This window comes from Rhodotorula graminis (assembly GCF_001329695.1).
Source record: "Rhodotorula graminis WP1 unplaced genomic scaffold RHOBAscaffold_20, whole genome shotgun sequence".
Taxonomy (NCBI): Eukaryota; Fungi; Basidiomycota; class Microbotryomycetes; order Sporidiobolales; family Sporidiobolaceae; genus Rhodotorula; species Rhodotorula graminis.
In genome coordinates, this window is record NW_017264947.1 from 279,603 (window position 1) to 299,578 (window position 19,976).

The 19,976-nt window shown below is 68.7% G+C and overlaps 6 protein-coding genes across 6 annotated transcripts; 4 read left to right on the forward strand and 2 right to left on the reverse strand.

Annotated features, from left to right (window-relative positions):
• Nucleotides 1-107: 107 nt before the first annotated feature.
• Nucleotides 108-1,929, forward strand: RHOBADRAFT_47646 (uncharacterized protein; the record flags this gene model as incomplete). Its single annotated transcript, XM_018415021.1, has 4 exons — nucleotides 108-122; nucleotides 378-1,040; nucleotides 1,207-1,449; nucleotides 1,525-1,929. The coding sequence occupies 4 exons, from the start codon at nucleotides 108-110 to the stop codon at nucleotides 1,927-1,929; spliced, it is 1,326 nt and encodes a 441-aa protein (XP_018267738.1).
• A 1,208-nt stretch (nucleotides 1,930-3,137) lies between these two features.
• On the reverse strand, nucleotides 3,138-5,626 carry RHOBADRAFT_47647 (uncharacterized protein; the record flags this gene model as incomplete). The annotated part of the gene is made up of 13 exons (XM_018415022.1): nucleotides 3,138-3,265; nucleotides 3,331-3,389; nucleotides 3,456-3,560; nucleotides 3,670-3,710; nucleotides 3,814-4,031; nucleotides 4,100-4,164; nucleotides 4,235-4,432; nucleotides 4,512-4,658; nucleotides 4,736-4,761; nucleotides 4,835-5,027; nucleotides 5,107-5,182; nucleotides 5,330-5,391; nucleotides 5,499-5,626. The coding sequence occupies 13 exons, from the start codon at nucleotides 5,624-5,626 to the stop codon at nucleotides 3,138-3,140; spliced, it is 1,446 nt and encodes a 481-aa protein (XP_018267739.1).
• Nucleotides 5,627-6,293: 667 nt separating this feature from the next.
• On the reverse strand, nucleotides 6,294-9,572 carry RHOBADRAFT_49052 (uncharacterized protein; the record flags this gene model as incomplete). Its single annotated transcript, XM_018415221.1, has 11 exons — nucleotides 6,294-6,549; nucleotides 6,607-6,933; nucleotides 7,013-7,149; nucleotides 7,217-7,297; nucleotides 7,368-7,528; nucleotides 7,608-7,671; nucleotides 7,771-7,972; nucleotides 8,046-8,909; nucleotides 8,971-9,118; nucleotides 9,202-9,335; nucleotides 9,492-9,572. The coding sequence occupies 11 exons, from the start codon at nucleotides 9,570-9,572 to the stop codon at nucleotides 6,511-6,513; spliced, it is 2,238 nt and encodes a 745-aa protein (XP_018267740.1). The 3' UTR covers nucleotides 6,294-6,510.
• A 295-nt stretch (nucleotides 9,573-9,867) lies between these two features.
• Nucleotides 9,868-14,231, forward strand: RHOBADRAFT_56520 (uncharacterized protein; the record flags this gene model as incomplete). The annotated part of the gene is made up of 8 exons (XM_018418387.1): nucleotides 9,868-10,028; nucleotides 10,131-10,194; nucleotides 10,256-10,372; nucleotides 10,461-10,724; nucleotides 10,910-11,767; nucleotides 11,846-12,879; nucleotides 12,962-13,796; nucleotides 13,869-14,231. Coding segments are annotated over 8 exons (3,696 nt in total), but the record flags the coding sequence as incomplete, so codon positions are not given.
• Nucleotides 14,232-14,599: 368 nt separating this feature from the next.
• Nucleotides 14,600-15,507, forward strand: RHOBADRAFT_67052 (uncharacterized protein; the record flags this gene model as incomplete). Its single annotated transcript, XM_018419164.1, has 5 exons — nucleotides 14,600-14,709; nucleotides 14,826-14,973; nucleotides 15,037-15,064; nucleotides 15,205-15,214; nucleotides 15,342-15,507. Coding segments are annotated over 5 exons (462 nt in total), but the record flags the coding sequence as incomplete, so codon positions are not given.
• A 133-nt stretch (nucleotides 15,508-15,640) lies between these two features.
• Nucleotides 15,641-19,976, forward strand: RHOBADRAFT_56521 (uncharacterized protein; the record flags this gene model as incomplete). The annotated part of the gene is made up of 11 exons (XM_018418388.1): nucleotides 15,641-15,679; nucleotides 15,753-16,285; nucleotides 16,352-17,181; nucleotides 17,262-17,911; nucleotides 17,977-18,033; nucleotides 18,109-18,622; nucleotides 18,740-18,792; nucleotides 18,859-18,987; nucleotides 19,056-19,339; nucleotides 19,431-19,522; nucleotides 19,921-19,976. The coding sequence occupies exons 1-11, from the start codon at nucleotides 15,650-15,652 to the stop codon at nucleotides 19,974-19,976; spliced, it is 3,228 nt and encodes a 1,075-aa protein (XP_018267743.1). The 5' UTR covers nucleotides 15,641-15,649.

Sequence of the window (19,976 nt, forward strand, 5' to 3'; positions counted from 1 at the left end):
GCCTGTGCACCTTGGCGACGAGCTCGCCGCTGCGGGCGTACAACGACCGAGTGGTACCAGCTCGAGCCGTGTAGTACGAGACGAAGGCGGCCTGCTTGATGTTGAGCATGCGCGAGCCGAGCGTCGAGTCGAGTTAGCCGCCGGGCGGTGCGGGAGGGAACGCCGAGACGAGGGCGGCGAACGTCGAGAAGCAGCGCATCTACCCTGTACAAGAACCCTCCTTCGACCTCGCCCCACCTCGCTCCCCATCGCCAACTCCTGTCCCCCTCGCGCGCACCCGCACCGGCCGCTCCCTCCGCATCGTCGAGCCCACCACCACCACCACCACCACCTCGCCCGCCACCGCCACCTCGACCACCACCCCACCACCCCGCGAGGCCCCTCCCCCGGTCTACTACCCGGGCGCCGCTCGCCGCCGCTCGACCAACCCGCCCGACCTCGCCTCGGGACTCGCACCCTCGACCAACACGGCCTCGACCGCCTCGTGCACCGTCCAGTGGGCCTACCACCCGTGTGCCCCCGACGCCCAGGGCGGCAACGGCACCTGGGGCCGCCGCCTCCGCCTCGCCGAGGTCTGGCGCGCCCTCGCCTGCCGCGACGAGCTCCTGTACGACGGCTGGCCCCGCCAGTTTGGCGGCAGGGACCGCGTCCCGTGGGACGTCGCCCGTCGAGACCGCGACGCGGCCGCAACCGGTCCAGCCGTCGACGAGGAGCACGGCGCCCCACGACCCGACCATCGGCGCACGCGTTCACGCGCCCTGTCGCTCTCGCTCTCGCTCTCGCGCCGCACGACGACCGGCGCCGACTCGGGCGTCGCCCTCACGCCCCACTCGACCCACTACGAGGCCGGCACGCACCCGCTCGCGCCCCTGTACAAGAAGCGCGTCGCCGACCTCAACGCCTTGATCCAGGGCGAGCTCGTCACGGCCCGCCTCTGGCTCGCCCTCGTCGAGACGCTCGACTACGTGTGGATCGTCGCCCTCGTCGTCGCCCTCGCACAGGGCAAAGGCGTCCAGACCGGCTTCCTCAAGGGCGTCGAGGTGCGCCCTCGCTCTCTCTCTCTCTCTTTTTGCGTCCCTCCCTTCCTTCCTCCTCGGCGTCATCCTCGCCTCGCCGACTCGCATCTCTCGCCCTCGTCACCTCGCGCCCCTCGATCTCTCTCGAGCCCCGTCCTGACCCGCTCGCGCCCGCCGCCGGACCCCGCAGATCGGCCTCGTCCTCGTCATCCTCCTCAACGGCCTCGCCATCAACGCCGTCCGCATGCGGCGCTACACGCTGGCGCGCGCCCTCAAGACGCGCACGCGCGACTGGAGCCCGCTCGCCCTCACGTCGACCAACGCCGGCCTGATGCGCAACTACCTCGACGGCGACGCCGAGCCCCGCGAGGGCATGGACAGCGTGCCCGTCAAAGACGGGCCCGTCATGCGGTGGCGCATGCGCGAGACCGAGGTGCGCCCCCTTCCTCGCCTCTCTCTCTCTCCCTCGCCCTCGCAGAGCCGCACTGACCCTCGCTCGACGAAACAGGGCGGCTTCTGGCTCGGTTACCGCCCCATCGTCCGCGTCGAGCTCGTCACCCCCTCGTCCTTCTCCAACCCGGCCGCCTACCTCCCCGTCGTCGACCCCGAGCTCGGCGCACCCCCACAGGTCCTCGGCCTCGAGCCCGACGAGCTCGACCTCGAGCCGCCCAACGGCGCGCACGGCTCGCCACGAGCGCCGGTCGCGGCGTCGGCGTCGGCGTTGGCGGCGGCGCCTGTGTCGGGTTTGGCGCCGACGGTGGGCGAGGGAGCAGGAGAGGGAGCGGGAGCGGCGGGCGGAGCAGGAGGGTCGGCGCCGGGCGAGGCGACGAGCGTGCCGGTCGTCGGTGCGGCTGCGGGAGCGGGTCCGGCGCCGGTGGTGGGCGAGCCGCCGCGGTACGAGGACGCGCACTGAGCGCGCCGCGAGGAGAGAGAGAGAGCCGAGGAGGAGGAGGAGGACGAGTCGGGCGCGAGGTCGGCTTTCCTCGAGCGTCTCTGGATCCTGTAGCATACGTTCCTTCCCCTACCTTCCTCTCGCTGTCGTAGCTACCCTGTCATGTCACGAGCCTCACGTCGCACGTCTCCCTGCTGCTAGAGACGAGTGAGAGCCTGCTGCGAGAGCGAGAAAGGCTCGTGCGAGCGGTCTCTCGGGCTTGACGCCTCTGCGTCTCGCGCGACGAGGTTCCCTGAGTGCTCGAGCTCGCTATCGTCAGTCAGGAGAGAGAAGGCGGGAGCTCTCGCAACTGCTCGCGCTGGGAGCGGCGAGAAGGAGGAGAATAGCGCGAGCGGGCGTGCTCCTCTTCACGAGCCCGCGCTCCAGCGCCGCTCTCTCAGCGTCAAGCGAGCCATGCTCCCGAAGCTTGCACAGCTCGAGCGACGCCTCGAGAGCGCTCGAGAGCGGCCTCACCTCGCCGCCGCCGGTCGAGCGTCAGAATAAAGGGGCGGCCTCTGATTGGCTGTTTTGATCTGGACTACCGCGCCGACTACGTTCAAACACCCGTTGGCCGCTCTCGCCGCCGCAAAGCCCTGGATCTAAGCGCGACAGCCTCTGCACGACGTGGGGCATCGTGATGGAGGGCGAGAGAGCGGCGAGCGCTCGAGCGAAGCGACCTGAGGCGGCGCGCACGCTCGACGAGGTTCGGTCGCTCTGTGGGAGGACAAGCTCGCTGGATTTCGCGCTTACTGCCGCAGCCTGACGAGGACAGGTGCGTCGTACGCTGAGAGAGAGACCCTCAGGCCCAAATCGAGGCGAGAAGCGCGGTCTCGCTCGGGCGAGGGACGCGCACTCTTCCTCGTCGGCGACGCTGGGCTCTCGATCTCTCTCGGAGTATTACTCTGCTGCGTGGCTTGCTGCGTCGCTCACAGCCCTGAGGAAAGTACAGGAGAGCTCTCTCAAGAAGGGGGCCGCTCGCACTCTCGGACGGGCGACGAAAGGAGAGATGGAACGCCCTTCGAGGGGCTTGGACCGCATGAAAGACTACCACATTTGACGGCTCGATGAGGCACCCAGGATGACACGAGAGGGAGAAGAGAGAAAGACGGGGGATTAAGCGAGACAAAGGTGGACCGGGGCGAGAGAGGGGGTACAAGAGACAAGGGAGGGGGAGGCTCGACCCGCTTCGCTCAGAGCGTGTAGCGGAACTTGGGGTTGCCCTCGATGACGTACGTGCCCGCGTCGGCCTTGCGGTTCTGGGCACGGAAGTAGAACGAGAGGCCCGTGACGATGGTGATGATGGCGAACTGGCAGCCGACTGTGGAGGACGGGCGAGGTCAGCGACGGCTTCTCTGAGACTGGAGGGGCAGCGGAAGGACGTACTCGTAGCCCACAGGCCAGGAATGTAACGAGGGTAGTCGACCTGGCGGTAGATGAGCGAGCTGCAGGGGAGGAGGCGGCGGTCAGCGACGAGGTCCGAGAAAAGGCCGGGGGAGAGCAGGACGCACGCAAAGATGCCGCCGACGCCGCCCATGCCGATGCAGACGGCCGACGAGAGGGCACGCTTCGAGTGCGACAGGACGTTGGTGGCCTGGTAGGCGAGGACGGCCGGGCTGTGGGTTTAGGAAGGTCAGCGACTGAGGAGACGACGATGGCTCTAGGAGAGGCTCGAGCGCGATGCTCGAGCTCGAGGGTGGGCATACACAGAGAGAAGAGACGTACACGTTGGACTGAGCGCCCGAGATGGTGAGGAACGCGCCGAACTGCGAGGGGAGGTCATAAGACAGGGTCAGTGAGGAGCTCGATGCGGCGGCCCTTTCTCGGGGCCTCTGTGCGCCGAGGGACGAGCGAGAGAGGGACACTCACGTAGCGGATGCCGAGCTTGTCGGCGTAGGCCATGATGAAGAGGCCGGTGAAGCAGACAGTCGAGCTGATGCCGATGAAGAGGGCGCGCTTGCGGAACTTGTCCGAGAGGAAGGCCATCATGGCGGTGAAGAAGCCGGCGAGGACGTAAGGCGGGGCCGAGAGGAGGAGCGAGGTCTTGGTGTCGTAGCCGCCGCCCGACAGGATGACGGGGAGGAAGTCTTTGGGCGCTCGAGAGTCAGTTTGACGGTCCCGCACGGACTCGGGGGGTCGAGAGAGAGGGACGAACAGGAGAAGGCGTAGGCGGGCATCGTCGAGAAGCAGAAGCAGAGACCGAAGCACCAGATCTTGAAGCTGTTGCGAGGAGGACGAGGCTCGTCAGGGACGGGTCGTCGAGGCAGGCCGAGGACGAAGCGGGACGTACTCGAGGGCGTGCGTGATGAGCTTCTTGCCGGTAACCGAGTCGGGAGTAGCGTCGCCACGGTCCTGCTGGATGCGCTCGATGGCCCAGGTCTTCTGCTCCGGGGTGAGGAACTTGGCGCGGTCCGGGAAGTCGACGATGACGAACCACGAGATGACGCCGAGGCCGATCGTGATGACACCGAACAGGAGGAAGATCCAGCTGGGAGCGGGAGGAAGGGACGAGTCAGTTCTCGAAGATGCCGGCGACGAGGTTCGTGCGCGAGGAAGAGGCGACGCACCGCCATCCCTCGAGGCCGTGGACGCCGTTCATCTGCGACATGCCCCAGCCGATGATGTTGGAGAACCCGGAGAGGACCATCGACGACAGGTAGAAGAAGGCCATGCGCTTGGCCATCTCGAAGCGAGTGTACCAGGTCGAGATGAGGCTGCGCGGTCGGACGAACCAGGTCAGCTCGGCGCGCTCAGGCAGAGCAGTCCTGTCCGTCGAGACAATCGGACGTACAAGGTGCAACCAGGGAAGAAGCCGGCCTGCGAGCGCAAGGAGGGCGAGTCAGTCGACTGCGCTCGTCGAGAAGGTTGAATGCGCGGATGTGCGGCTCACCTCGAAGAAGCCGAGAAGGGTGCGGCAGACGGCGAGCTGCTCCCAGTTGGTGATGAACGCCATGCCGAGCATGACGGCGCCCCACGCAATGGTGATGGTGGCGAGCTGGTTGCGCGGCCCGATCTTGCGGATGAGCAAGTTGGCGGGCAGCTCGAAGATGATGTACGGGACAAAGAAGATGCAGGTGATGAGGCTGCACGGGGCGAGGCGCGAGAAGAACGGCTGGGTCAGTCGCGGCGAGGAGGTCAAGGACGAGGAGGAAGGCCACGCACGAGTAACGCTCGCCGACGGTGAGCTTGAGGTCTTTGCCCATGCCGACCGTTCGTGCGATCGAGATGTTGGTGCGGTCTGCGCGCGTCGACGAGGCGGGAAGAGTCAGCGGAATTCCGGGCGGTGGCTGGCCGGCTCGTCGAAGATGCGCTCGAGCCGCTCGCAGGACCGACTCGAGCGTGGGCGCGCCTGGGACCGCGAGGGAAGGCGACAGGGAGGACTCACCGATGAGCGAGATGGCGTAGACGGCCGAGAGCATGGGAATGAGGCGCCAGTCGATGCGGCGGCTGCGAACGTGGTCGGCGGGCGAGGGGCAGGGAGGCGGTCTCGTCAGTGCGGGCTTCTCGCGACGCTCCCTCGAGTGCGTAACGACGCAGAGAGAAACGAGACGCACACAGTAGAGCGCGCAAAGGCCGGGTCGACGTCCTGCGTCTCGCTGTCGAGGTGCGTTGCCTGGCGGGACGCGAGCTCCTTGTGCTCGACGCGGTGCTTCTCCGAGGTCGAGTCGGGGGTCAAACTCATCGTGGCGGTCGTGTGTGTCGGTGTGCGGTGCGAGAGCGAGGTAGAGCGCGAGTGTGAAGGAAGGGAGAGAAGAGCGGACTGCAGGGCCCCGAGCGGAGCGCTTTCCGAAGGAGCCGCGAACCTCCCCCATGCTTCCCCGCAAGCCTGCTTGACAGACGGACCGGGGAGCCACAAATCCCCGGTAGGTGGACGAACGGTGCCTTGAGCCGATCAAGGCTGGGCACGAAGGGCCGCAACCGCCTCGAGCGCACGCGGGGTCAGGCGACCCAGAACCGCGGCAAGCCAGGCCAATGCGGCGCGATTGAGCGTCTTTGCTCCGCCGCACAGCATGCAGGCACGACTCGGCGTACGAGGCCGTCGACCCAGGACGAGGCCCGCGCCCGCCACCGGTTCTGGGAGTGAGCCGGTCGACCTTCTCAAGTGGCCCTTCTCGCCTCATGGAACCCGCGAGCGCGTGCGCCCCACGAGCGAGTGAAGTCAGGGCCAAGGCGGACAATCACCGACATTCGGACAGCAGGGCGGCGTGCGGCCCGAGTCGTGCGTAAAGCGCGCTGCGTCGTCCTCTCCATTATCGGTGAGCGGATCCTCCGGAAGCCGACCAGCATCTGCCCCGCTTTCGGGCGACCGCTCTCCCAGGCGATACACTGCACGCCCGGATGCTGCTGCTCAACAATGCGTTGCCACACGGTGCTACACGACTATGCACAAAGCGCGCCTCTCGTGCCCTTCTCAAGCGCGCGACGCTCAGCCTCGACCGCCCGCACCCCACGCGCGCGCGCCGGCCGACCCATCAAGCTGCTGCCCACGCTCCTATCCCCCGGCTTGCCTTCGACGATCCACTCAAGGCACTGCCCGCCGCCCGCACCGCGCTCGCTCGATCCCGCTCACGCCTCTTGCGCCCGCCTCTCGCCCTCGCTCTCGCCCTCACCGCCGGGGCCTGCCGCCCTTTCCTCCGGCTCGCTCGCCCGCACCGCCGTCACCTCGAGGCCCGAGCCCTGCGCGTTGAGCCCGACGCGCGCCGTGTCGCCGTTGGCGAGCTCGCCTCGAAGGATGGCCTCGGCGAGCGGCTTGCGCACCTCGCGGTTGATGAGGCGGTTGAGCGCGCGCGCGCCGAATGCTGGGTGGTAGCCCTGCGTGGCGAGCCACGAGCGCGCGGCAGGGTCGACGGCGAGGCCGATGCGGCGGTCAGGCGCGGCGGGCGAGTGGTTGAGCGTCTGCTGGACCTCGGACAGGCGCAGGTCGACGATGGACGAGATGGTCGACGGCGACAGCGAGTTGAAGACGATCATCTCGTCGAGGCGATTCAGCTGCAGGGGCACGAGGTGGGTAAGCTTCCGTCTGCGTGCGTGTGCGTCGACGAGGGGGAGGAGGAAGAGCGTGACGCGCCAGCTCGGGCGGGTACATTCCCTGAACGCGGCCGATGACGGCCTCCTTAGCGCGGTCGGTGACGGTGCCGTCCTCGAGGGTCGCGCCGGGCTCGGACAAGATGTCGAAGCCGATGTTGGACGTGAGGATGATGGTCGCTGGGGACGAAAGAGGGGTCAGTCGGTGTCGGACCGAGGAAGGCGGTGAAATCGAGCGACGACTCACTGTTCTTAAAGTCGACGACGCGGCCTTGCGAGTCGGTGAGCTTGCCCTCGTCGAGGAGCTGAAGAAGAATGTTGGCGACGTCTGCAGAGGGAGAGAAAGAGAGCGTCAGGGACGTATCGAGTGAGAGCGAGAGAGAGGGAGATTGACGGACCCTTGTGCGCCTTCTCGACCTCGTCGAAGAGGACGACCGAGTATGGCTTGCGGCGGACGGCCTCGGTGAGCTGGCCGCCCTCCTCGAACCCGACGTAGCTCGGCGGCGCCCCGATCAAGCGCGACACCGTGTGCTTGTCCTGGTACTCGCTCATGTTGATGCTGTCGCGGCGAGACTGCTCGTCAGTTCTGCTCGAGCGAGAGGAGGGAGCGAGAGGAGGAGAGAGAGAGGAGAACGTACGTGATGAGGTTGCGCTCAGTCCCCGTGAGCTCTTGCGACAGCGCCTTGGCGAGCTCGGTCTTGCCTGCGCACGACGATAGAGCGAGTCAGTCGAGTCGTCCTGAACGAGGCAGAGAGACCGCGGGAAGGCTCGAGGCGTGAAGGTGAGGACCAGTCGACGCACCGGTACCCGTCGAGCCGAGGAAGAGGAACGAGGCAATCGGGCGATTGCCCGTGTGGAGCCCGGCGCGAGAAAGGCGAATGGCCGACGCGACCGACTCGATGGCGGGCTCTTGGCCCTTGACACGCTGGCGCAGGACCGACTCGAGGTCGATGAGGCGCGACAGGTCGCCGCGAAGCAGGGTCGTTGTCGGGATGCCCGTCGCCTGCGCGCGCTCGTGACGACGTGAGTAAAGGGTACGGGGAAGTTGGAGAGGAAAGAGGAGGGGTGAGACGCACCTTGGACACGACGCGGGCAATGTCGTCGCTCGTGACCCTCGACCCGCCCTCGTCACTGCCCTCCTCGCCCTCCTTGGGGAGCTTCTTCTCCAACGCCGGCAGCACCGAGTACCTCAACTCGCTCGCGCGCTGGTAGTCGCCGGCCCGCTGCGCCTCGTCGAGCTCCCACCTCCTGCGCTCGAGCTCCTCCCTCGCGCTGCGGATTTCCTCGGCCCGCTCGCGCTCGCCCCGCCACTCGCGCTCCATCTCGTCGACCCGGCTCTGGAGCGTCTTGAGCTCGCCCTCGATCTCGGCGCGGCGCTCGCGCGCGACGGCGTCCGTGTCCTTGCCGAGCGACGAGAGCTCGATCTGGAGCGTCGTCATGGTGCGCTTGAGCGCGTCGAGCTCCTCGGGCGGCGACTCTTTGCGGAGCCGAAGCGACGCGGCGGCCTCGTCGACGAGGTCGATGGCCTTGTCGGGCAGGTGGCGGTCGGCGATGTACCGGGTCGACATGACGGCGGCCGACACGATGGCCGAGTCCGAGATGGTGACGCCGTGGTGGACCTCAAGCTTGGGCTTGAGGCCACGGAGCATGGTGACGGCCGCCTCGACCGACGGCTCGTCGACCCGGAGCGTCTGGAACCGGCGCAAGAGCGCCTTGTCCTTCTCGATCGTGCGGAACTCGTCGAGCGTGGTCGCGCCGGCGATCTGGAGGCCGCGCGCGAGGGCCGGCTTGAGCATGTTGCCGGCGTCGAGCGACCCCTCGGCCTTGCCGAGGTTGAGGATCTGGTGGATCTCGTCGATGAAGGCGATGGTGTTGTCGCTCTCCTCGAGGTCCTTGATCAAGCCGCTCATCTTCTCCTCGAACGAGCCGCGCACGCCGGTCTGCAGTCGGAATAGGTGTCAGTTCGAGTCATAAGGGAAGTGAGGAGAGAGGGGGACGCACGCCGGTCATGAGCGTGGCCAGGTCGATCGACAGGAGGCGGCGGTTCTTGAGCGACTCGGGCACGTCGCCGGCGACAATCTTCTGCGCGAGGCCCTCGACGACGGCCGTCTTTCCGACACCGGCGGCGCCAATCAGGAGCGGGTTGTTCCTGCGGGCGAGAGGGAGGAAGGGGTGAGCGTCTGTGCGGCGTCGTCGCAGAAGGGTCACGCAGGAGGAACGACAGGGACGCACTTGGTCCGCCTCGACAGGATCTCGATCATGCGCCTCGTCTCTTGCTCTCGACCGATGACCGGGTCAAGCTTGCCCTCCTTCGCGAGGGCCGTGAGGTCGACCGAGTTGTCCTCGAGGATCTTGCCGGGCTCGCGCTTGGCGCCGCCGCCAAAGATGTTGCCGATGGGCCCTCCTCCTCCTCCTCCAAAGCCGCCACCGCCGCTGTTGCTGCCCGGAGGCGGAGGAGGGAAGCCACCGCGGCCGGGAGGGAGGCGTGCGGGGGCGGAGGTCGAGAGAGGGCGGCGAGCGACGGCGGCGAGGGTGCTCGTGGAAGGGAGGGCGCGGTGGAGGGACCTCGATGCGGTGGTGGTGCGGATGGTGCGGCTGAGCATGCAGGTGCGGCGACGGGTGGACAGACGACTGTGGGTGGCGGTGCTGATGAAGGAGGAGGAGGGACAGAGGGCGTGGGTGGTCGGTTGCTGGCTGTGGCGGTACTTGAGAGTGTGCCGAGTAGGTTGAGCGTGTTCAAGCGGGTGCTTGTTGCAGTCGTTGTCGAGAGAGAGCGACGAGCCGAGGCGGTTCGAGGACCTTCTCGTCGTCGTCGCTCCCACCTCGACCCAGCCGTGCTTGCTCGATCGATCAGGCGAGCAACTGCACGTGCACCACCGAGTGCGCGCCGCCTCGACCATGCGGCCCGTCGACCTGGCGCCAGACGACGACCCGCCGCCGGTCCTCCTCCTCCCCGCCCTCCCTCGACACTACCACACCGCGCCCTGGCTAGCACCAGACTGGGTCCGACATGGCGAGACTCAGCTACGCGGCTTCCAGCTCTTCGCCGTCGAGCAGAGGTCCGTCACCACCTCTCTCCCCTCCTCATCTCCTCGGACCTGGCCCAGGTGGGGGCGGACCGCGAGCTGACTCTCGCTGTTGCCGCGCCCGCGTGCCAACAGGATGACCGATCGACATGCGCTCATGCCCGTCATCGTCGTCCTCACGGGCGACAAGGCCGACTGCGTGCGTCTCCCTCTCGCCTCCACCTCGAACCCTGTCGCCCTAACCTCCTCGCTCCACCCAGATCACCGTCGAGCGCTTCGAGCTTCGTCGAGCGGCCTCTTTCGACTCGGACGAGCGCGCCATCGTGTGGACCAAGACCAAGGCCGTCCTCAAGCACGCCGGCACCAGGGTCAACCAGGTGAGCCCGACGCCGTGCTGCGTTCAGTCCGGTCGAGGATGCCCTGTTAGAATCGCACTGATACCACTTCACCGCCCTTGTCTCACAGACGCCCCAAGGTCACATCCCGCTCACGGCTCTCCCTTCGCTCCCGCCGTCCCTGTCTCTCGTCCAGCTGCCGCCCATCCCCCTTCCTTTCCGCCCGAGCACCTCGACCGACAGCGACCCGCCTCTCGACGCGGCCGACTACCGCCACCACGAGCCGCTCCTCATCCAGAACATCAATCTGCGCCGCCTCGGCCTCGGCGGCCGCGCAGGGTTCCGCCTCCCGCCGTCGGCCTCGGGCCCGTCGTCGTCGTCCAAGCACGCTCCCGTCGCGTCGGGCGCCACCCCAGCTCAGCAGCTCCACTTCCTCGAGGCGTACCAGTCCCTGTTCCCCCTCCCTCGACCTCTTCCCCCTCCTCGGCACCAACCTCTCTCGCCCTGTCGCTCACCGCTCGCCCACCCGCCCCTCGCGACTTTACGCGCACCGTCCTCGGCCTCGGCCGCACCGTCCAGCACGCCCTTGCCCTGTTCGGCCTCGGGCCCGTCAAGGCCTACCTCGCGAGCAGCGTCGTGCGCGTCGTGCAGGCGCGTCGGCTCGACAGCGCACGAGTCGCACAGGGCGGCGAGCGGGCGCCCTACGGCGACGGCAGCGAGGGCATGCTCGACCGCGACACGATCGAGCGCGCGCTGCTCGAGGCGCTCCTCGACGGGTCCGCCGCAGCCGGTGCGGGCTCTGCAGCGCCGACCGCCGGCTCGAGCACGCGCGTCGTGCCGCCGCCTAGCCCGGGCGTCGAGCTCGTCCTCGAGGACTGGGCCGAGGCGCTCGGGCTCCCCTTGCCGTCCGCATCGACCTCGAGCGCGCCCGACGCACCGGCCCTCGCGGCAGCCGGCCTCGGTGCGGGCCCGACGCTGTTGGAGGGCGACGGCCTCCTGTGCGACACGACCGTCGCGGCCCTGTCCGTGTTTCGGCTCGCGTACGCCGAGCGGTTCGTCGCGAGCGCAGCGGCCGCCGGCGCAGGCGCGAGGGCGGGATCGGGGTCGGGCGAGAGTGCGCGTGCGGGTGTGGGTGCCGGCGCGAGCCGCCTCCTCGACGACGACGGGTCGCTCCTCCCGCCTGCGCTCCTCGCGGCGCTCCTGAGCCTCGTCGTCGCGACGCGGGGCAAGATGGTCGTGCTCGGCGGGATCACGGGCGCGGGAGCCGGCGAGGGCGGGTCGGCGGCGGCGGGTGCGGCGGGAGGGATTGGTTCGCGCGCCGGGACGCTGAGGAGGAAGCATGGAGCCGAGGAGAGGAGGGAGAGAGACGAGGGGAAGGTGCCCAAGGACCCGCTCGCCAAGAGGGAGCGGTTCCTGCGCTGCGTCGAGGCGTTCCAGGTCCGTCCTCGGTTCTCGTTGATCGCTCTCTCTCTCCGTCCCTCGCACGAGTCACTGACAGGACGGCACTATCTACAGCGCTCGCACCCGTCTGCCTTCCAGCACGTCGCCACCTCTTCGAGCTGCCCACCCGTCCTCACCCCGTCCTTCCTCGCCGCCCTCTCGACCCTGTACGCTTCGCGCCACTCCCCCGCGACGTCCCTGCACTCGCACCCGCACGCTCACTCGCACCTGCCGCACCTCCCGACCGCTCGCGTCCGCGGCGCGCTCTCGTCCGCCCTCGGCTCGGTCCTCCACCCCGACCGCGACCGCGACAGCCCGAGCACGGCGCCCTCGGACGCCGACACGCCCTCGCACTCGGAGCACGAGCGCAACCCGCATCGGCGCTCGCACCAGCAGCAGCAGCAGCGTCGGCGCAGCACGCTGCCGCACCCGCTCACGGCGCTGCACCTCCCGTTCGGCTCGCGCACGCGCGGCGGGAGGGGCGAGCATGCCGAGACGCTCGACCTCGAGGGCTTCGTGCGGGCGTACGTTCTCGGCGACGACGAGGGCGAGGCGGACGATGGCGGTGGGCGAGGCGCGAGGGCAAGGGTCCGGCGACGCCGACGGAGGGCGAGGGGAGCGGGACGGGCTGGTGCGAGCGTGCGAGGGCTGTGGGACCCCGAGGAGGAGGACGATCGACCGAGGGATGAGGTGGTTGGCGGCGTGGGCGAGGGCGAGCGGTCGAAGGAGGTGCGGCGCGACGAGGGCGAGGCGGCCACGGACGCCGAGAGCGTCTACACGGCACGCACGGGCGCGACCGTCCAGCAGCAGCAGTATCAAGCAGCTCCTGCATCGGCTCCACACGCGCCCTCATCGTCCTCGCCGCCAGCACATGGCTCGACGCCGGCGTCGTCCTCGAGCGTCTCGACCGGGCCGGTCAAGTTCGGCCGAGGCGTCCTGCGCGGCGTCAAGGAGGTCGCCGGTCGCGCAGGGCGCAAGCTCGGCGACGAACTCGGGCTCGGGTCGGCTGAGGCGGCGGGCGAGGGCAGCGACGGGAGGAGGACGGCGTTGCGGGACGAGGCGGACGAGAAGGAGCGCGAGGGGCTCGGACCGCCACTTGTCGTCGTCTCGTGCGTCCCTTCTTCCCTCTCAGTCTTGAGTCGTCTCGCACACGTTACTGTCCCGAGCTCATCTCGTATTGGCACCCTGCAGGGCCTCGTCTCGGTCCCCCTCGCCCAACTCGAGCGTCCACCCGTCCCTCGCCTTTTCCGCTCCACTCGACCCTTCCGCATCCGCTTCTCGCGCCGCCACCCTCTCCTCGCGACTATCTGCCGCCCTCTCGCTCCCATCCTCGGCCGCACCCTCGCCCTCGCACAGCCGCACCCAGTCCCCTCGCGGCTCGACCACCTCGGCAGCGACGCACCGCGCTCTCCCCTCGCTCCAGACCGACGTCGCGCCATCGTCAGTGAGCGCGCATGCGTCGCCCGTCAGTGCCGGAGGCACGAGCAGCCCCGGCGGCGCCGCCAAGGGCCGCAGCCAGCTCAGCCTCGGCTTGTCGGTCCCGGGCGACCGCCGCTCGGCGCGAGGCGGTGCGCCGCCGATGCGGCGCGCCGTGAGCGAGACGCACCCTCGCAAGGCGTCGCTCCTGCTCGGCGGCGAGGGCGAGGGCGTGGACGAGCGGGCCGAGCCGGATGAGGGCCGGGGCGCGCTCGAGGAGAGCTTGCTCTTCGGCGCCGAGGAGGGCGGCAGCGCGACGGACGACGAGGGCCCTGAGGGCTTCACACCTCTCGCTCGTGCTCGAGGCGACGACTCGGCGACCGAGGACGACGGCGACGGCGACGAGGGCGTGTACCGCCGCCCGTCCGGGCTCGTCGTCGCCCCGAGGGTCCTCACGCGGCGGCACTCGATCAACCTGGTCGACGACGCGCCCGAGCCGGTCGTGTGGCTGTCGAGGAGGACGCTCGAGGTCGACATGAATCTGCGCGCGACGGCCTGGGCGTTCAAGGTCAAGCAGAAGAAGCTCGAGGACATGGTCGCCGCGATGGAGGTGCGCCCTCGCTCACTGTCGCCTCGTTCCTCAGACGTCGCACTGACTCTCGTTCCCTTCCTCGTCATGCAGGCGATCCAGCGCGCGTACGACCAGGCGCTCTCGTCGCTCGCGGGCCCGCTCGCGCACAAGACGGCTCAACTCGACGCCCTCACGGCGACGGCGGCGCAGCTCACGACGCGGCTCGAGGCGTACAGCGCGTCGTCGTCGCCGCTGTCGCTCCTGTCGACCGGCACGTCGCGGCTCCAGTACGCGCAGGCTGTCCTCGACGACAAGCTGCGCGACGTGGTCGACTTTGACCGGGCGCTCGACGACAAGGTGCGCGCCGGCGACGGCACGCTCGAGGTGGCCGTCCGCGAGCTCGAGCGCGACATGGGCGTCATGAGGAAGGTGCTGGGCGTGCTCGAGAGCGGGAGCGCGTGGGCGTGGAGCAAGGTCGGCAGGACGTCGACGCCGCCTGCAGCAGTCGGAGAATAGACCTCTCTGTTTAGCGTTGTTGTGCAATACTATGCATCTCATTCCTGCTCTCGAGGTGGCCGCAGAAGCGAGGTGGGAAATTGCGAGACGCTCTCTCTGCTCGAGGGTCGAGGAGGAGAGCGACCGGACCCTGGTCGTCGTCTCGCTCGCCCCAGTCCCTCGCCAGTGAGTCCCGAGTGCACCAGTGCAGCGCACACGCTCTCTATGGACTCTGTCGCACCCTTACCGAGCCGTCACTGACCCTGCGTACCCTTCCTCATCGCCTCGCCGTCCTCCTCCGCCCACCCACCTCGTCGCCTCGCCTCGGTCCTCTCGCGCGCGCCCAGTGTCTGCGCGTCTCGCTTCCCTCGTTCCGCCCAAGATCGCCTCGGCCTCGGCCATTGGCGCTCCGGCCACGGCTGCCCGCAACGCCAACATCGTCTCGTTCTACTCGGCGGTGAGCCTGCCCTCATCTCTCCCCTCGCCTCGCCGCCGAGCGGGAGCGCTGACTGTCTTGCTCCCCTCCCACACCCTTCCTTATGCCTGCGCACCCCTCCTCGTTGGCCCCGCCAGCTCCCCAAGGGCGCCGCCGCCAAGAAGCCTGTCGGCCTGTCGCCGTTCAGCCGCTACAAGGCGCGCTACTTCGACGGCGAGAACGCCTCGGGCGCTCCGTTCCTCCACGCCATCGGCGTCCTCTTCCTCGTCGGCTACACCATCGACTGTGCGTCCCCCTTCCCTCCCTCTTTCTTTCCACACCCCGAACTGACCTCCCTTCGCTCGCCAGACAACATGCACCTCAAGCACCACAAGAAGTGAGTCGTGACTGTCCTGCGACCTCCCAGGGAGATGCGCAGGAGGCGCACTCGCCCGCAAGCTGGCGAAAGAGGTGTCGCTGACCCACTCTTCGCCTCGTCCTCCCTCTCTCCTACCCTCGTCGTCCCGGCTTTTACAGCAACCACCACGTGCGTCCCCTGCTCTCTCCTTCTCTGGGTGTCTCTCTGTTTCGAACCCTACTGACCCGCCCTCGTCCCTCGTCCCGTTCCCACTTCCTCCCCTTTCCTCCCCGACTCGCCGTCGTCTCCCTCGCAGTAAACGGTTGCTCTCGAGTGTTGGGAGGGAGTGTATCGAGACTAGACGCAGAAGGGACCGAGGCGCTCGGTCGCTGGCAGTAGTCGGCGGGGCTCTTGGCTCGGCTGCGGTGGAAACGAGGAGGTTGTCGTCCGCACAGCCGCGTTCGGGCCCGTCTCGCCTTGCGAGCTGCATGGTCGACCTGGAGAGAGAGAGAGTGCCGCAAGAGAGCGACGCTGCTTGTGCGCTCGAGCGAGTCGACGACGTCTCCCCACTCGCCCATCGTCCTCATCGAGCCGGCTCGTTTCTCTCGCCCATCACGCTCGAGGATGGAGGGAGAGCTCGACCAGGTGGTCCAGGTGCGTCCACTATGCTGTCCCGCCGGCTCGACACTCCCTCGGCCCCGACCTGACCCTCGCCCTCCGACGACAGGCGGTGCTGCAACTCTACTCGCCCTCGACCCCGCCGCACGTCCAGACGGCCCTCCAGCAGCAGCTCCAGCACGTCCAAGGCGCACCCGCAGCCTGGTCCATCGTCGGCCCGCTCCTGTCGCACCCGGACCCGAGCGTTCGCTTCTTCGCCGCGTCAACCCTCGAGCACAAGCTCTCGCGCCAGTGGGACTCGCTGCCAGGACTCGACGCCGCCCTCCAAGACGATGGACTCGCGGGCGACCTCGCGGCGCTCAAGGACTCGCTCCTCCAGTGGCTCGCGCACAGCGCCGCCGCCGCCTACCCGTCCTCACGACCCGGCGCGCCAGCACCCGCGCCCGGCGAGCGCCCCGTCGTGCGCAAGCTCGCCGCCGCAGCCACCGCGCTGAGCCTGCGCGTCGAGTCGAGGTGGCGCGACTGGCTCCTCGAGGTCGTCATGCGCGTCGCCGGCGGCGGAGCGGGCAGGGAGGCGAGCCTCGAGGTGCTCAGCACGGCCATCGAGCAGGTCGCGAGGGCAGAACTTGTCGGCAGCAAGAGGTGCGTCTCGCTGTCGTCTCTCGCCAGCCGCGAGACAGGCCCACTCACCCAGTCCTGCGCCCGCAGAATGTCGTACATGTCGTCGCTCTCGTCCACCATCCCTCACCTCGTCTCGACCCTGTCGTCGTCCCTCACCTCGTCGTCGCCGTCCGAGATCACGTCGGCACTCGCCTGCTTCGTGTCGTACCTCAACGCCGGCCAGCTCTCGCACACCGAGCTCACGACCCTGTACCCGCTCCTCCTCCCGCACCTGTCCAACACGTCGACCGTCATCGCGGCGTGTACCGCCGTCGAGGAGCTCGTCGAGCGTTCTGCGGGCCTGTCGCAGAACATCTCGGGCAGCAGCAGCGCAACCCGCTTCGTCAATCGGCAGCGCACGAGCGAGCTCGTGACGGGCTGGGCGACTGGGCCGTTCGTCGCGTCCATCCTGTCGAGCGCCGTCCAGGACGCCCGAGACGGGTCAGAGCCCGACGACGAGACGCTCGCCGTCTTCAAGCTCGTCGCGACACTCGCCGACCACCTCATCTCGACCTTGCTCTTCGACCCTCCCCCATCTTCCTCTTCTTCCGCCGCCGGCCTCGACCCCTCGTACATCCTCACCCTACGGCATTCCGCCGTGCACGCCCTCCTCTCGGTCCTCCTCGAGATGAGCGCCTTCCCGGGCCACAGCGCCGAGTCGTACGCCGTCAACGAGCTCGCGCAGGGCGCGTGGCTCAACCTGCAGGAGCTCGGCGCCGACGAGGGGTTCGTCGCCGGGCCGGGCGACGGGCGAGAGGGCCGCACGGGCAAGGAGGACGAGTGGAGCGTGTACCGGGGCGTGTGGGAGGCGCTTGCGGGCAAGGTGAGGGAGCGGGCGACGAGGCCGGCCGAGGACGAGGTGCGAGGGTGGCCCAAGGGTGCGTCCTCTTATCCTCTTTCTCTCGCCCTGACTCGACGATATCTTCGACGACTGACTTGTCCATCGTCCTTCTTGCAGACGTGCGGGACGCGTTCCGGGTGTACCGCTCGACGACCCTGAGCGACACGGCGCAGTGGGCCTTCTTCGTCCTGCGCGACTCGATGATCGGCAATCTCGTCCAGCTCGCCGCCGAGCAGGTGTCGCACCCGCCAGGTCCAGGCGCCGACAGCTGCGAGGAGCTCGAGGCGACCCTGTTCGTCCTGTACTCGCTCGGCGAGGTGGTCCCGCTCTCGCCCTCTCTCGCCGAGCTCGACCCGTCGGCGCCACCCACGCCGCTCAACACGTACCTTTCGACCCTGTTCGGCCCCTCGATCCTCGGCCGCCTCCCGTCCGCGCAGCACTCGTTCCCTTCCCTGCGCTCGACCGCCCTCCGCCTCGTCGGCGCCTACGCGCCCTGGTTCTCGGCCCACGCCGACGCGTGCCTGCAAGCCGTCTCCTTCGTCGTCGCCGGCCTGCAAGAGCCCGAGCTCGTGCCCGGCGCCGCCCGTGCGCTCCGAGGCCTGTGCGACGCCAACCGCAAGGTCCTCGTCGGGCACGTCGCGAGCTTCGTCCAGGTCCTCGGCGGGCTCGAGGGCAAGATCGACGACGCCGAGCTCGTCAAGGTGCTCGAGAGTGTCGCGAGCGTCGTGCAGGCCCTGCCCGAGAACGAGGTCGTCGAGCCACTATTGGTGCGTCCTCCTCAGCCTTTTTTCCTCTCGCCCGTCGCCGCCCTGACAGCTCTCGTCTGCTGCAGATACTCGCCAACCCGACCATCGCCAAACTTGCGTCCTCGGTGCAGGGCCTCGCCCAGGTCCGTCGCGCTCTCCCTCCCTCGACTCGGCCGATCTCTCAGAAGCGCGCACTGACCCTTTCTCGCCATGAACAGGGCCAGCCGGACGACGCTCGCGACCTCGCCTTGCAGCAGCTGTCGTACCTGACGGCGCTCTCGCGCGGCCTGTCGGACCCGGAGGACGACCTCGTCGACCTGGACGCGAGCCTCGACGACTCGCAGCTCGTGCGCGACTCGGCGACGCGCCTCCTGTCGGACGCTCGCGTCGGCGACATGCGGGCACGCCTCGCGCTCGCCGTCGAGGGCACCGCGCGCGCCTGGGCCGCCGACATGGAGGTCGTCGGTGCCCTGTCCGAGTACATTCGCGCGTCGACGAGCGACGCCGTGCCGTCGCCGCTCGCGCTCGACTCGCTCGCGCTCCTCGGCCTCGCGAGCAGTGCGCTCCAACTTGCGCCCAACTCGGTGTGGCTCGCGATCGAGGGGCAGCTCCTCGCGAGGTTGGCGAGGAGCAGGACCGACGCCGAGATGCGCGAGGACGAGCTCGTCGAGGTGGCGAGGCCGGTCGAGGTGGCGCTCAATGTCGTCTTGAGTACGCATGGCGACCTTTCGGGTGCGTCCCATCTCCCTCTCCCCCTCTTGCCCCGTCGTCGACGTTCCCCAAGTGTTCGGCCCTCAGTGGCTCGAGTCGTCGCCTCGCGAACCCGTCCCTGACCTCGATCACTCACAGCGATGGGCGAGAACCCGGACGTCGTTGCCGCATTCCTCGGGCTGTGCTGCCAGGTGCGCTCGCCTCGTTCCCCCGCGGCTCCTGAGGCGGGTCGAGCTCACGGACCCTCTTTCTCGCAGATTGTCCGCCTGTACCCGCGCATCTTTAGCGCGCTCCCGGCTCATTACCTCGATGCGGTCCTGTCGTTCGCCGAGCGAGGTTTGGCGATGCAGGAGCAGTTCTCGCTCAAGACGACGATGGAGCTCCTCGTGCGTCCACCGGCCCTCTTGCCCTCGCCGCCCTCGTGCGCCAAATTGACGTCGACCGCCCTCTGCAGCTCCTGAGCGTACAGCAGACCCGCATGGCGTCATCGTCGGCCACCCTCTTCTCGACGACGCTCGCGCCTCGAGTCCCGACCCTCGTCCGGGCCGTCCTCCTCGCGATTGCCGGCGGCGCACCGCGGTCGCACCTGACCCAGCTCAGCGAGCTCCTCCACGCGTGCCTGCTGCGACTCGCCGAGGGCGCGAGACCGGCGGTCAAGGAGCTGTTGGCGCAGCCTGGGTGGCCGAACGAGCGCGCAAGTGAGGAGGTCAAGGGCAAGTTTGGCCGTGCGGTGCTCAGGTGCGTCCTCGCCCTCTCTCTCTCTCTCTCCTTCTCCGAGTTCTTTCGAGCAAGGCCAGGACCTGACAGTCACGGTCGGGCTCGTGCGCAGCGCTCGGACGGGCAAGCAGGTGCGCCAGGCGGTGCAGGACTTTGCGCTCGTCTGTCGAGGGCTCGACGGGAGCGCGTACGGCGCGGCGACGAGTGCGTAGCGGACCACTGCAACTCGGCGAGCGTCCAGAGCTTCAGCGGGCGAGCGAGGTCGGCTTGAGCGAGAGCGCAGTGCAGCGAGGAGGCCGGGGAACGGCCGTCGTCGACCGCCGGTGTCGGGACAGAAACAGAGGGCATGTGAGAGCGTGAGAGCACAGTACGAGCAGTCGGGTTTCCGCCAGAGGGCCAGAGCAGCGTCGTGCGCCGAGAGTCGCGTCGGCCCTCGTCCAACTCGGCTGGCTCGCTCCTCCTCTACTCCTCACACCACCCGAGTGAGCTCCAGCCGGCCCGATCTTCTAGCCACTGGTACTTCACACGCTCTCCCACTCGCACCGCGCTCCCCCACGCCCTCTGTCGACCGCGAGCTGACCCGAACCTCTTCATCTCTCCAGCGTCATCTCGCCTGTCGCTCTCGCCCGCCGTCCACTCGGCCATCCACTCGACCTAA